At 45.2% G+C, this 16,209-nt stretch overlaps 1 protein-coding gene across 1 annotated transcript in view; it reads right to left on the bottom strand.

Annotated features, from left to right (window-relative positions):
• Positions 1 to 15,883, bottom strand: part of LOC141145668 (uncharacterized) — a 46,247-nt gene extending 30,364 nt beyond the window's left edge. Inside the window, exons 1-2 of the mRNA XM_073632512.1 lie at positions 15,726 to 15,883; positions 15,062 to 15,244 (exon numbers count right to left, since the gene is read on the bottom strand). Coding sequence (XP_073488613.1) covers positions 15,062 to 15,244; positions 15,726 to 15,747 — 205 coding nt within the window. The 5' untranslated portion in view covers positions 15,748 to 15,883. The remainder of the gene's footprint in view (positions 1 to 15,061; positions 15,245 to 15,725) is intronic.
• Between the last annotated feature and the right edge of the window lie 326 nt (positions 15,884 to 16,209).

Genomic DNA, 16,209 nt, shown 5'->3' with positions numbered 1-16,209 from the left:
GGCAACATGTCAGGACTCAAGCGGAAGGAGTGCCGTGCGGTGGCATTACTGCGCAGGCGCAAGATGTGGAGGTGCCTGCTGCACCGATTCCCGGAAATGGTAAGAAGAGGGCTTCAGATGCCCACAGTGGAGATGGACACTGCCAGCTTCCGAGATCCAGATCTTTTTATTTATGTTTGAATAGAAAAAAAGTGAGTACTAGAATAACACTATCTAAGGATTGCATACAAAGTGGATCAAGTTGAAGTGGAGTCTTAAAACAAAAAATTTGAACTGGGGGACTGGCACTCCGCTTTAATGTATCTTAATGTAGATAAACGTGTAATAAAGTGCCTACACCTCAATCAGTTGCCCTGAAACTTTGCAGAGTAAGATCTCAACTTCCCAAACTTATCCTATAAGTTACATGCGATTCTGTGTTCCACAAGGCAAACTAGGGACATTAAGCTTGTTTTTGGGGAGCTTAATGTGGCTTAATGTACAAAAAAGACCTTAAATGTTAACCAATTTCCCCCAAATTCATTCAATAGAAGACTCTATCCTTGCCAACATACTCAGAACATTTCAGCTCATTTGTTAAATCACACCAAAAGTTATTCACATTAAGCTATATTTTACAATCCCAAAACATGTGGCTCAGTGTAAAAAGAGCCTAATGTACCATAATGTGCCTAAACTTTCATAAATTGTCTTGAAACTTTGCATAACCTAAGTTTTCAACTTCCATAACCTATCCTAGAAGAGTCATGGATTTTGGTCTCCCACAAAGAAAATGAAGGTGTTAAGCTTGTTTTTTTGGGGAGTTTAATGGGGTTTAACTTACAATAAAGTGCCTAAATCTTAATTGCCTTGAAACTTTGCACAACCCAAGCTTTCAGCTTCCCCAAACCTATCCTAGATGTTTCATGGATTTTTGTTTTCCACAAAACAAGTGAGTGACATTAAGCTTGTGAAGCCCCTACCACCTTTTGTGTAGTGGCTGTAGTGTGGGACAGCCAATGGGGGAATATTATGCGTATGTGTGTACTCACCAGCCATTCACTAGGGGTTTCTTGGCCAGTGGTGCATGCTGGGGAAGTGCATATATACTTAGGAGAATTGCCATATGCTCAGTCTTCATACAGCCTACATCCAGGCTTGTCCTGGAGATGGGAATGCTCAAGTGTGGGAAAGGTTTGACTAGGACTCAAGCCTAGAGGAGGCCTCACATGCTGATTGAGGAGGAGAACCAGAGATGCTGGATATCTACTGGAAGTATCTGTTACTGGAAAGGACCTAAGGAGCAAATCTGGTGTCCCTCCTACTGAAGATCTTATGTCTATTCCCTATTCATCTGTTTTTCTAATACCCAGTTCCAGCCTGTGCTTCTATTGATTCTGCACTGTGGAATGTTGAAAGGGACTGGTGAGTCTGGAGTTATGTTATAATCTAGTTTTGCCATGGATGTTCTCAGCCCTATGCCTTCTGTCAGTTATTGAGTTCTCCAATAAAGCATTTAAAAATGTACTTAAAATGACTGGCGCCAAACCTTTCTTTGATCGCACAGCCCTTCACTGGTCTAAGATCTGTCCGAGATCAAAATGTCAGTCTTCCCTGCCTCTGGGTGTCCATGCTATGCCTCTGGGGGTCAGGGGGTGCTGTACTTTTTTTGGGGATGTTATCCAATTTCCTCAAAATTCCCACAATGGAAGACTGTATCTATGTCAGCATATTCTAAAAATCTCAGATTGTTTGTTAAAACAGACCAAAGGTTATTCACTTTTATCAATTTTATTATAGTCCTGAAACATTTAATTGGAATAGCTTAAAGGGTAAGTTCTCCTTTACAGAAAATCTGTAAGGTGAACTTACACTGGATCCCCTCCCCATCCTCCTCACCCACACGAGTTCCCCCAAGGGAGAGCGGCTCTCCAATGGGTCACTCAAGAAGAGGAGGAGCCAGGATCACCGCTGAGGGACCCCAGAAGAGGAGGATCCGTGCTACTCTGTGCAAAACCAACTGCACAGAGGAGGTAAGTATGAAATGTTTGTTTAAAAAAAGAAAATGAACCTTTACATATCCTTTAAGCTAAAGTCACTCATTTCCCTTGTGGGAAACCAAAATCCATATTCAGGATAGGGTTGGGAAGATAAAAACTTTGATTGTGCAAAGTTTCAAGGCTATTGATTACCCACTTCAGCCCCGGAAGGATTTGCCCCCTTAATGAATAATAAATATGCCAAAAAAATGTAAAAAAAAATTTCTTCATCAGTTTAAGTCAATATATATTCTACATATTTTTGGTAAAAAAAAAATAGCAATAAGGGTATATTGATTGGTTTGGGCAAAAGTTATAGCGTCTACAAAATAGATAAAAGATTTATGGCATTTTTATTATTTATTTATTTGTTACTAGTAATGACGGTGATCTGCGATTTTTAGTGGGACTGCAACATTGTGGCGGACAGATCGGACACTTGACACTTTTTTGGGACCATTGACATTTATACAGCAATCAGTGCTAAAAAAATGCACTAATTACCACACGCATCGGGTCCCCCACCGTGCAGCGGGCACGTGCCTGCTATGGCTCCTAAAGGATATTTCTTCGGGGGCGTGGCCAAGATGGCGATGTGAGCGGCTGCTTCTCAGAGAGCTCCGCACATCGCCGACATAATCCGGATCCATCTGGCTTCTAAATCCTCCGGACACATCCCTGCTGTCTCTGGGGGGCTCACAGACCCTCTATCTCTTGAGGGGGAGGAAAATTTTTTTGATCCGGGGTCGCGATCGGGTCCGCCGGACGCTCCGGCCTACCTCGAGGCACTAGGCCGCAGCCGCGGACTTTCCTGGCGGGCCGCGCCGCGATCCGGATGACCCCTGGTGCGGTCGGCGCCTCCGGAAACATCACGGCCCACCACGGGCCTCAGATAAAAGCTCCGGCCTAGCCACGGCCGCGGAATCGGCCCGGATTGCATCCTCAGGCCCTACGAACAGTTAGGCCGCATCCGCGGCCTCCCCTGAAGATCTGAGGCCGCCGGAACAGCTGAGGGTGAGACTGACCCCAGAGATCTGGAGGGGGAGAGCCCAGGAAAGCTGAGGGTCTCCATCTGGATTGTGGAGCAGGCCCTAGACCATCTCCTTCCCTGACACCCTGGGAGAGATACACTGAAAGTCCCTGTAGGCCTGTGGAAGTCCGAGGACAGCCCTGATTTTACTCAGCCTGCAGGTGAGGGGGCAAACTCTCTGGGGGGCACGTACAGCTCTAAACATACTGACTGTATACCCCTGAACACCCCCCCTGATAGTCTCCCACAGCCAGCCACTAATTACTGCCCAGACTGGGGCCTTGCTAATCTGAATGAGGCGCAGATCTTTTAGTGCAAAATATAGCAAGGGGGGCAAAAGGTTGGCCTTTCCACCACAGTCGGACTTCCCCCAGACGCCCACCTGTCCCACTCCGGAGGCCCATACCACACGCAGCACACATAGAGCCTCACAGACAAGCATCATGGAGCCGGATGACTCTCGTCCCCCCTGGCTGGCGGACGTCATGGCGGCCATAGCAACTTGCCAATCCACATTAACAACAAAAATAGAGGCTGTTCAGCTGGATATGGGTCTAATCCGTCAAGACATAGACAAAATTAGGTCGCGAGTTACCGAGACGGAACAAAGATTGAGTAACACTGAAGATACCGTGGCGGAACATGGAGCAACACTCCGTACGCTCCAGACCAAAGTAAAGGCCTTAGAATACAGAGCTGAAGATGCGGAGAACAGAAACCGGCGCAATAATCTTCGTATTATCGGTTTACCGGAGGGGGCGGAGGGGAACAATCCTACCTCCTTCATAGAGGGCCTGCTGCGAGACCTCCTACCGGAAGCCCGATGGTCACCCTACTACACAGTTGAGAGGGCACACCGTATACCGCCTAAGCCAGGGCCTCCTGGATCCCCTCCTCGCACCTTCATACTCCGTCTCCTTAATTTCAGAGACAGGGATGAAGTTCTTCGTGCCTCCAGAAATGTTGGGGACCTAAGATTTCAGAACACTAAACTGATGATTTTCCCTGACTATTCGGTAGAGACCCAAAAACTCAGGAAATCGTTTGACCAGGTTAAGGCCGCACTGAGATCACGCAACATTCGCTATAGTGTACTCTTCCCTGCTCGCTTGAGGGTCCAGGATGGCGAGACGACTCGATTTTTCACCACACCAAGGGAGGCCTCTGTCTGGCTGGATTCTCTGCCACAGATCCGTTGACCGACCGATCGGTACACACCGAATCTCCTCTTTATTCTTTACTTGTAACAACCTGGGCCCAAGTCTGAATTCACATACGAACTGCTCCATGGATGACTTAGTTTTGTTGCACAGGTTGTGCCCAGTTCATCCCCATGATGTGTTCAGACTTGAGGGGGGTAACCAACTATCCCCTTTCAGGAAAACTCTAAGTTAATGCCCCTGCCTAAGCATTTGGTCAGGAGACTGTTGAGCTATGAGGCTTCATGTTACCTGCATACCTGTATCCTCTTAGTGATGGATCGACTTCACTGTGGGGTCACAACACGATTTAATTCTTCTCTGTTTGACTTCTAATACCCCACAGCCTGTTATAATCCATTAGCGGAGTTCTCACACTCGAAGGGCCGCTTGAACTGTTGCTTGCCCCCCCGTGTGCAATTTAGGGGGGTCGGGCTCGCCTCTTCCACGGACCCCTTGCTGCAGCCGGCGAGCTGAATTGGTTTGGGATTGAAACCCGCCTCAGTTTGGGGGGGCTGGGTGGGGTGGGGGGTGGGGAAAGTTCCCCTAATGGGGCTGTTCTAATTTACGTTAGAAGTTGGACTGTTTTCAGTTTGGTTCTGTTTTTGTTTTACAATTGTTTTTTTAAAAAAATTGACTCATCAGCATTGCAATGTTTTCAGGTATGTCCGTTATGGGTCCGGGGGTCCAGTTCGGGAGCCACGACCTACATTGATCCTAACATTATTATCATTCTGAGTAACCATGTCCTCCCTTAATATTGTTTCCTGGAACACTAGGGGACTGAACTCCCCGGTTAAGCGTTCCCTGGTGTTCCAATTCCTTAAAGCTTACAACCCACATATATGTGTGCTCCAGGAAACGCATTTGATAGGAAGTAGAGTTTTGGCCCTCAAAAAAACGTGGGTGGGTTATCACTACCACTCCACGCACTCCAGTTTTTCCAGGGGTGTCACTATTCTGATATTGAAATCCCTTCCTTTCCGGCTCCTGGATTTGGCCCTCGACCCTGATGGTCGTTATGTCATCATACATGCTAAAATATACTCTCTAACGTGGACCATTGTGGGTTTATATTTGCCTCCTCCGGCTTCACTACTGGTGCTCAACCAGATCACCGGCAAGATAGCTGAATTTGCATCTGATAACAATATTATATTGGGTGATTTCAATCTAGTCCCTGATCCGGATCTTGATAGACTGGCGTCTGCGGGGTATCACCATCCTGGGTTGACTGAGTGGGCGGACACGTATGGCCTGACTGATGTGTGGAGGTGGAGACACCCCCAGACCAGGGCATACACATGCCACTCGGCCTCTCACAGGACGTTCTCCCGGATAGACTTAGTCTTCGCGGGAAGTCCGGTCCTCCCACGGGTTACAGATATACGAATACTCCCTAGAGGAATTTCTGACCACGCTCCCCTGCTGTTGTCATTGGACCTTTCACTGGGCCCTGTAGACAAGATATGGAGGCTCTCGAGGTTTTGGATTTCAGACACGGCCGTAGACTCTCAATTCAGAACGGAGCTGCTTGACTTCTGGGTGGTAAATGTGGGCTCGGCTGACCCCACAGTTGTCTGGGATGCATTCAAGGCCACGACGAGGGGACAATACCAGACCATTATAGCCAGAGTTCGTGGGGAGCGCAGGGCAGAGTTGGTAAGGGCTGAGAGAGAGGCAAGTTGTGCAGAGATCCTCTTTGTTCGTACCCGGGACCCTATACACTACTCACATTTACAATTGATGACATCGGAGGTGGTTCGTCTTCGTACCACTCTTACCCAGAAAAAAATGCTGGCTCAATCCCAACGGATTTTTGAGCAGGGGGAGCGAGCGGGTCGCTTGTTGGCCTGGCTCTCCAGGGAGCAGGCGGGGGGGATGAGCATCTCCCACATCAGAGACCCTTCGGGACAGATAGTCCACACACCGGAAGAGATCAATAGCTGTTTCGTGGAATTCTATAAATCTCTCTACATGTCCAGGGCAGACTATAGGGAGGAGGACCTGGTGGCATACTTAGACAGTATTGATGTCCCAACCCTTACGGTAACATATCGTGATAAGCTTGATGCCCCAATTACATCCTTGGAAATACTCCGGGCACTCAAATCAATGCAGACAGGGAAAACACCGGGACCCGATGGAATCCCTATAGAATTTTACAAACAATACGCTGCAGAACTAGTAGACAAGCTTCAGGACCTCTTCTCTGCGTCGATGCGCCTCGAGAGACTCCCGGATACAATGAGTGAAGCAATTATAGTGGTGATCCCCAAGCCCGGGAAGGACCCTACTTTATGCTCCTCGTATCGCCCCATATCTCTCCTGAATGTGGACGCAAAGGTCCTGGCAAAAGTACTGGCCAATAGGCTTAACCTTGTCATCACTGCCCTGATCCACAGAGATCAAACAGGCTTCATGCCCGGGAGAGGTACTGACATCAACATTAGGCGTCTTTATACTCATATAGACAGGGCGGATGGGGAGTCCGGAGGAGTGGTGGCCTCACTCGACGCAGAGAAGGCTTTTGATTCCGTCGAGTGGGGCTACTTATGGGAGGTGCTCTCGCGTTTTGGGTTTGGCCCGGGCTTCACAAAATGGCTCCGCATGCTATATCATAGTCCTTCAGCCAGAATACGCACCAATGGTTGTCTATCGGAGAAGTTTAAATTGTTTCGGGGTACGAGACAGGGGTGTCCCCTCTCCCCGGGCTTATTTGCCCTGGCGATGGAGCCCCTGGCTATACTGCTGCGGGCTGACCCCGGGGTGAGGGGGCTTCAGGTGGGCCCAATCGAGGAGAAGATTTCGCTGTATGCGGATGACGCTCTGCTCTATTTGGCGGACGCGTCGTCCTCCCTGCAGACTGCACTAGGTCTAATTAACCGATTCGGCGGGTACTCGGGGATCCGTATTAATTGGGATAAGTCGATACTGTTCCCGCTCCATCAGTCGACCCCTAGGATCCCACACGTGCAGCTTAAATGGGTAGAGGACTTCAAGTACCTAGGGATTAAGATTAGTGGTAAAGTCCAGGATTATATGGACGATAATCTGCGACCACTTATGACACAGCTAACGGCTAGGTGTGCTTCTTGGCGTTCCCTCCCACTGACCCCGGTTGGCAGAGTAAATCTGCTAAAAATGATTTACCTTCCCAAATACTTATACTTTTTTCGCAACACACCCATCCATATCCCTAGGGCTTTTTTCCAAAGATTGGAGGGTCTGCTGATACACTTTGTGTGGGCTGGGAGGCCACCCAGAGTGGCCAAGCAGATCCTATATCTCCCATTATCCGGGGGGGGACTGGCACTACCGAACTTTCAAATTTATTACTGGGCAGCTGTTCTTGTTACGGTTCGGTGGTGGTTCTCCCAGCCCGCACAGAATCCTGCTGTTACTCTTGAAGCAGCCATTTTGGGTTCTTTTGCAGCCCTGAGCAACCTTCCGTTTCGTGGACTTCGGGCTAGTCAGTCCATGACAACTCTGATGCGAACCACTGTAAGGGTCTGGCAGGAGGCCAGGAGGATATATGGGAAACCCAATCATATCTCACCTCATATGCCCTTATGGGGCAATCCCATGCTCCCTCACCTTTATAGTATACCAGACCCCTCTATCTGGGCAAAAAAGGGTATCCTCACACTAAAACATATAGTTCAGGATGGTAGGCTTAAGACTTTTCAGGCCCTGAGGCAATCATTTTCTATCCCTTCCTCCTTCCAATTTAGATACTGGCAGCTAAAGCACGCTTTTGAAGCTCAGTTCCCTGCCCCCCTTATTTTGGAACCAGACTCCATTGAACGGCTCCTGATTTCTAGCGTGATGGGGAAGCCACTTTCAACGTTATATCTATACCTCACAGTAGAGTATGACACCAAACTAACCAAGACATGGGAAAAATGGAGGGTCGATATCCCTTCCTTGGATGAAGAGGAATGGAAGGAGTGTTTAATTTCCTACATTCCTTCCATGATAGCGGCGAAAGATAGGTTCATACAATTTAAGTTCCTACACAGAGCGTACTTCACCCCACAGAGACTGGCGCGCATTTATGATCAAAGGGACCCCAATTGTCAGAGATGTAGGCAGGAAGTGGGCACCTTTTGGCACATGGTCTGGTCCTGTCCCAAACTCAAACCCTTTTGGTTAGCAGTGGCCACCACACTGAGCGATGTCACAGGTTTGAATGTACCGGTTGACCCTCAGATACTATTGCTTAGCCATTTGGAGGATATTGAGGGAGACAGATATAGTAAACTGTGTCTTACCTTCGCATTATATTATGCTAGGCGTGAAATATTAATGGTATGGAAAAGGGCAGAGCCTCCTACTTTGGCATCATGGAAAAGGTCAGTGAACATGGTACTTCCCCTGTACAGATTGACATATGAAAGTAGGCAATGTCCAGGAAAGTTTGATAAGATCTGGTCCTCTTGGGTAGATGCCTCTGGGGCCCCGGAACCCCCTCTCGCATAATTATTATGCTATGAAACTGGTTGGAGGAAATCTAGTGTCTCTTTGACTGCTCTCCCGCTGCCTGTTCCCTCTTCCCCCCCCTTGCCTTTCCTCCGTTCTTCTTCCCCCCCCTCTTCCCCCCCTCCCCTTTCCTCCTCCTTCCCCTCCCCCCCCCCCCCCCTTCCTCCTCCCTATCAAGTTGGATTGAAAATGGTTACTTATGTAAGTTTATCTACGATGCTATAATACTATAATGTATTAAGGTGTACTGTTAAGTGATACTTCTGATATTTGCACAATTGGAATATCTGATAGGCAATGACTACAGGTTGAAGGTTGATTTTAATGTCATTTTCTTCTATACTTTGAATGTTTTAAATCACTCTGTAAAGTAATGCTGATTTGTTTAATAAAATTTTCTGTTAAAAAAAAAAAAGGATATTTCTTCAGTGTTGTCACATGAAAAGATATAATACAATATTTACAAAAATGTGAGGGTGTACTCACTTTTGTGAGATACTGTACCTCTTATGTGCAGTGTTTTTTTTTACAGAGCAGCCCTGATCCTCCTCTTCTCAGTTCCCTCCCTGGCGCTCCTGGCTGCTTCCTCCTGCCAAGTGCCCCCACAGCAAGCGGCTTGCTATGGGGCACTCAAGCCAAGCTGTAGCTTTGTGTGTCCATTTAACCACTGAGCCATGGTTCGGCCCGCCCTCCTCTCCTGATTGGCTACCTGACTTTGATTGACAGCAGTGGGAGTCAATGACTACACTGCTGTGTCTCAGCCTCTTCAAAACAAGCTTAACCACTTGCCAACCAGCCACCGCAGTTTTGCTGCGGCAGCATGGCTTGGCTGGGCGAAATGATGTTATGTTACGTTGCTTCGCCCTGTGGCCACTAGGGGCATGCCCACAGAGACTATGCGAATGCCCGGCGGGCGCAATGTCAGCCGGGCACCCGCGATTGCTTGTGACACAGCGAGAACCAGGATCTGTGTGTGTAAACAGTGATCTGTCATTTCCCCTAGCAAGTCCCATTCCCCCTTCAGTTAGAACGTGCAGAGGGAACACAAATAACCCCTTGCTCGCCACCTAGTGTTAACCCCTTCCCTGCCAGTGACATTTTTCCAGTAATCAGTGCATTTTTCTAGCACTGATCACTGTAAAAATGCAATGGTCCCAAAAATGTGTCAAAAGTGTACGATGTGTCGCCATAATGTCGCAGTCCGGATAAAAATCGCAGATCGCCGCCATTACTAATAAAAAAATAGAAGAATAAGAAAAATGCCATAATTCTATCCCCTGTTTTATAGACACTTTAACTTTTGCGCAAACTAATCAATACACGCTTATTGCGTTTTTTTTTTCCCCAAAAATATGTAGAAGAATACATATCAGCCTAAACTGTGGAAAAAATGTGTTTTTTTTATATATTTTTGGGGTATATTTATTATAGCAAAAAGTAAAAAATATTGTTTTTTTTTTCAAAATTGTCGCGCATTGTTTTGTTTATAGAGCAAAAAATAAAAATCGCAGAGGTGATCAAATACCACCAAAAGAAAGCTCTATTTGTGGGAAAAAAAGGATGCAAATTTTGTTTCTGTACAACATCGCACGACCGCGCAATTGTCAGTTAAAGCGACGCAGTGCCGAATTGTAAAAAGTGCTCTGGTCAGGAAGGGGGTAAAATCTTCCGGGCCTGAAGCGGCTAAAGGTATTTTAAAGTCAGAAGGTTTATTTATCTTCATGCATTCTATGCATGAAGATAAAAAGCCTTCTGTGTGCAGCAGCCGCCCTAACATTACCCTGAGTCCCATCTAGATCCAGCGATGACATTGCAAGACTCTGACAATCACAGGCATGACTCCTAGAGGCAGAGGCACTATGGGATTTGTAGTTTCACTACAGCTGGAGTGCCGAGCTTGCCTACCCCCTGACTTAAGATAACAACATAATACATTTTTTTTTTTTTTAAGGACAAACAAGGCTTTCTTTTTGTGAATATTGTCCTGCAACAATAATTATTTTTTGCAATCCTTAGACAATTAAATGTAATAAAACTAAACAAAAGGCATTTTTTTCTTTCTTTTGGTATATATATATATATATATATATATATATATATATATATATATGTATATGTAAACAGGTGTCAAAAATATTAATAAGCAAAGCAAACAAAAAACAGAAAAAAAGTTTAACTATTAGTTAATAAAAGGAAACAATCACCAGGAAAATTACAATTGAATAGAGAAAGAGAATATAGAGTTAATCAGCCCTGATTAGAGAAAACTAAAGAGTTAATAAGGCGTTCAACAGAGGAACATTTAATTAGAAAAAACATTTTTTTTTCACTTGTCAAGGTTGCTTTAAGTCCTCATGCACACGGACGTTTTTACAGCTGCTTTTTTGAGCTTTTTTTTCAGCTTAAAAAGGCCTGTCTATGTTAGTCTATGGCTTCATGCCCACCTAGGCGTTTTTGAGCTGCAAGTGGCATAGGCGTTTTTAAGCTGTAAAAAAAACACAGGACCAGTGGGTTCTGAGAGACGTTTTTGAGCTGTAAAAACGTTCTAACGCTGAAAAACGCTCAAAAACGCTCAAAAACGTCATTCACCAACGTTTTTTAGCGTTTTTGATCCATTGAAAAAAAAAAAAAAAAAATTTGAAAAAAAAAAAAACGCTCAAAAACGCTAATGCGGAAAAACGCTCAAAAACGCTATTGCAAAAACGCTGAAAAAAGCTGAAAAAAGTTTAAAAAAATCACTGCAAAGATACTGGCGTTTTTCATAACATTTTTTTAACAGCCTGTGTGCATGAGGGCTAACTCTCTTCACCTGCAAATCGAAGTTCATCCCTTTAATCTGTGAATGCAAAACACAGAAAGTTACAATTGATACAATGTTTCAATGTAACTTTCTGTGATGTGGTTGTTGATAAACATTGCCAGCCTGCTTCCTTTTTTTTGACAGCTCCGGCTGAATTGTTGGGCACTGAGACAGGGAAAGCTCAGCGAAGCTGGCCCCCCTACAATCAGCACAAATAAAAACTCAAGTGTGTTTCTTTAGTGCTACGTTTGTGCTGTTTTGTGCCGTAAAAATTTACATTTGTGCTGCTTTTATTTTTAAGATATTAGCAATTGTTTTTTTCCAGACCATGACATCACCTAGCCCCCCTACAACAGCCAAATCACACAAAACTGGTCTCGTTGGTTAGTGCTACGTTTGTGCTGTTTTGTGCTGCTAAAATTTCTGTCCTACCTTTTATCGTTTTCGCGTTATTAATGATTTATTAAAGGTCACCGAAGGTCACTTAGCCCCCCTACAACAGCCAAACAAAATGAAAACGGGCTGGTTGGTTAGTGCCACGTTTGTTTTGGTTTGTGCCTATTTACTTTCCATTCTATCTCCTTCGGTGACCTTTAATAAATCATTAATAAAGCAAAAACGATAAAAGGTAGAACGGAAATTTTAGCAGCACAAAACAGCACAAATGTAGCACTAAAGAAACACACTTGAGTTTTTATTTGTGCTGATTGTAGGGTGGGCAAAGTGAGTGGGGTTTGAAAAAAAAAAAAAACTGTTATAACTTAAAAACCATAACAGCACAAATAAAAATTTTAGCAGCACAAACCAGCACAAACGTAGCACTAACCAACGAGACCAGTTTCGTGTCATTTGGGTGTTGTAGGGGGGCTGACTGACCTTTGGTGACCGTTAATAAATCATTAATAACACGAAAATGATATAAGATAGAACGGAAATTTTAGCAGCACAAAACAGCACAAACGTAGCACTAACCAATGAGACCAGTTTTGTGTCATTTGGGCATTATAGGGGGGCTGAGTGACCTTTGGTGACCTTTAATAAATCATTAATAACGCAAAAACGATAATAGATAGAACGGAAATGTTAGCAGCACAAAACAGCACAAACGTAGCACTAACCAACGAGACCAGTTTTGTGTCATTTGGCTGTTGTAGGGGGGCTAGGTGATGTCATGGTCTGGAAAAAACAATTGCTAATATCTTAAAAATAAAAGCAGCACAAATGTAAATTTTTACGGCACAAAACAGAACAAATGTAGTACTAAAGAAACACACTTGAGTTTTTATTTGTGCTGATTGTAGGGGGGCCAGCTTCGCTGAGCTGACAGGGAAGCATCCTGGCAGCAGAGCAGAAGGACTAGATGTACTAGACATGACCTGTATACACTGATGACATGTTTTTGGGTGTGTCTAGTGCGCCCAAAGTCTGCAACTGGTTAGGGATCGTAAAAAAATGGTTAAATGTGAATAACTTTTGGGGTGTTTTACCAAACGATCTGGAATTCCTAAATAGGTTTGGGAAGTTGAGAACATAGGCTGTGCAAAGTTTCAAGACAATTGATTGAGGTTAAGGCACATTATGGTACGTTAAGCTCTTTACATTAAATGTTTTAGCATTGTAAAATATAGCTTAACCACTTCAATACCGGGCACTTAGACACCTTCCCGCCCAGGCCAATTTTCAGCTTTCAGCGCTATTGCAATTTGAATGACAATTGCGCGGTCATCCATCACTGTACTCAAACAATTTTTTTTATCATTTTGTGCCCACAAATAGAGCTTTCTTTTGGTGGTATTTGATCACCTCTGCGGTTTTTATTTTTTGCGCAACAAATAAAAAAAGACCAAACATTTTGAAAAAAAACACGTTTTTCTTTGTTTCTGTTAAATTTTTTTATAAATAAGTACATTTTCTTCTTCAATGATGGGCACTGATATGGCGGCACTGCTGGGCACCGATGAGGTGGCACTGATGGGCACTGATGACGGGCACTGATAGGCGGCACTGATAGGTGGCACTGATGGGCACTGATAAGCGGCACTGGTATGCGGCTCTGATGGGCACTCATAGGTGGCACCGATGGGCACTCATAGGTGGCATTGATTGGTACTTATGGGTGGCACTGATGAGCACAGATGGGCACTGACAGGTGGCACCGATGGGCACTGACAGGTGGCACTGATGACACTGATTGGTAGCACTGATTACACTGATTGGTGGCATTGCTGGGCAGAACTGAAACATAATGGTGCCAATCAGTGCCCATTTGTGGGCACTGATTGGCAAAGATTGGGCACATGTAGATGGCCATGGGGTACATACCTGGCCATTCACATGTTGCCCCTTCCCTGGTGGTCCTAGTGGCGATCCCTGGTGGTCCAGTGTGGTGATCTGAGGGGGGGCTGCGCTGATAAACAATCAGCGCAGAGCCCCCTTGTCAGGAGAACCGCCGATCGGCTCTCCTCTACTCGTGTCTGTCAGACGCGAGTGAGGAAAAGCCGATCAATGGCTCTTCCTATTGACAGCGTGATCAGCTGTGATTGAACACGGCTGACCACGTGGTAAAGAGCCTCCGCCGTAGGCTCTTTACCAAGATCCGTGGAGCGGTGTGTCACTCTGACACACCGCCCCACCGATCGCCGCGATGCGTGCCCCCGCGGGTGAGCTGCGGCATGTTATCCTGCTGGACGTTATATGACGCCCAGTCAGGATAACTGAACCACCGGGCGGGAAGTGGTTAATGTGAATAACTTTTGGTGTGATTTGTACGTTAAGCCACATTAAGCTCTCCAAAAAACAAGATTAATGTCCATAGTTTGCCCTGTGGTACACTGAATTGCATGAAACATCTTGGATAGGTTTGGGAAGTTGAGATCTTAGGCTGTGCAAAGTTTCAGGGCAATTGATTGAGGTTAAGGCACATTATGGTACGTTAAGCTCTTTACATTAATCATTTTAGCATTGTAAAATATAGCTTAATGTGAGTAACTTTTGGTGTGATTTACTAAATGAGCTGAAATTTTCAGAATATGTTGGCATTGATAGAGTCTATTGTGTGAAGTTTGGGGGAAATTGGTTAACATTTAAGGTCTTTTTTGTATGTTAAGCTCTCCAAAAAACTAGCTTAATGTCCCTAGTTTGCCCTGTGGAACACTGAATCACATGAAACTTCTTGGATAGGTTTGGGAAGTTAAGATCTTAAGCTGTGCAAAGTTTCAGGGCAATTGATTGAGGTTTAGTCACTTTATTACATGTTAAGCTACATTAAGCCATTTTCACATTAAATGTTTTAGTATGTCCCGGGAGGGAGGGGGTGGGAAAGAGAAGGGAGGAAATCATTTCCACCCTTTTTTTCTTTTCTTCTCCCCTCCCTCTCTTGTTAAGAGGGGAGGAGAGGCTTGGAGTGGGAAGAGGGAGTAGGGAGCTAAAGGAAGGGGACGAGAGATGGCAGACCAAGGGGGCTCTGCTGTGCAACACCCCCCCCTCCCCTACCCCCGTTCGCTGTCTGTCAATCGGTCTTTCCGGCACTTACCCCAGTTAGGGGATGGGTATTGGGTATCGGGTATCGGTGGGTTTCTGGATTTAGGCAGCAGTGAGCATTGGTGGGCATCAGGCATCAGGCTTTGGTGGGCATTGGTGGGAATCGGGCAGTTGTCGGCATCAGGCTCCTGTGTCTTCTCCTCCTCCTCGCTTCTGCCGTGCATTTCCTCCCCTCCTAAAAAGAACACCAATATATACTCTTGTTGCACAACATAGGTACATCGTAATAAAATGCAAAAATATAAAAAGAGGTCATCATTAATACTATAGTGTGTTCGCATATAATAATCTTTATGGCTCAATGCATTTCCTGGACATTATCCTCGTCGCCAAGAGCCACCAATATAGACTTTATATATTTATTCTTACATGGTAACTAAATTATTTAATAGTAAAATGAATGCTGTGCCTTAGAAGTGCCAGGCCAATAGCCCAGAGTAATATCAATGATAAATAAATTCTTATTACTGAGGATATAAAATGTTACAAATTGGATCCAAATAAAGAGAAAACCCGTCTTCCCACCAACAATGTGACTAATAAAGACTCATCACCGCTCTGTTATTTTGTATATAATCCAGAGACGTCTTCACCGGCCATGAATCCCCCATAATTTCCCCTACAATCCCCCCCATTATAACAATATGTAGTCATACCCGTCCCTGGAGCACCAGCCATGGTCTCTGCGTTGTGTTTGCTTCCTCCAGATTTCTGGCTCCTCTCTTATATACTCTTCATCCTCTTTCACTTTCCTTTTCTGCGAATATCAGTGGAAAATTCCATATTTATATATATAATAGGCTCCTCTCTCTACAAATACCTTTACACACACATGAACTTTAATGACATCCCAGTCTTAGTCCGTAGGGTTCAATATTGAGTTGGCTCCGCCCTTTGCAGCTATAACAGCTTCAACTCTTCCAGAAGAGCATTTGTGAGGTCAGGCATTGATGTTGGATGAGAAGGCCTGGCTCGCAGTCTCCGCTCTAATTCATCCCAAAGGTGTTCTATCGGGTTAAGGTCAGGACTCTGTGCAGGCCAGTCAAGTTCCTCCACCCCAAACTAGCTCATCCATGTCTTTATGGACCTTGCTTTGTGCACTGGTCCAAATCATTTGGTGGAGGGGGGATTATGGTGTTG

The sequence above is a fragment of the Aquarana catesbeiana genome, linkage group LG05 (assembly GCF_042186555.1).
Source record: "Aquarana catesbeiana isolate 2022-GZ linkage group LG05, ASM4218655v1, whole genome shotgun sequence".
Taxonomy (NCBI): Eukaryota; Metazoa; Chordata; class Amphibia; order Anura; family Ranidae; genus Aquarana; species Aquarana catesbeiana.
This window is presented reverse-complemented; position numbering and strand designations above follow the sequence as displayed.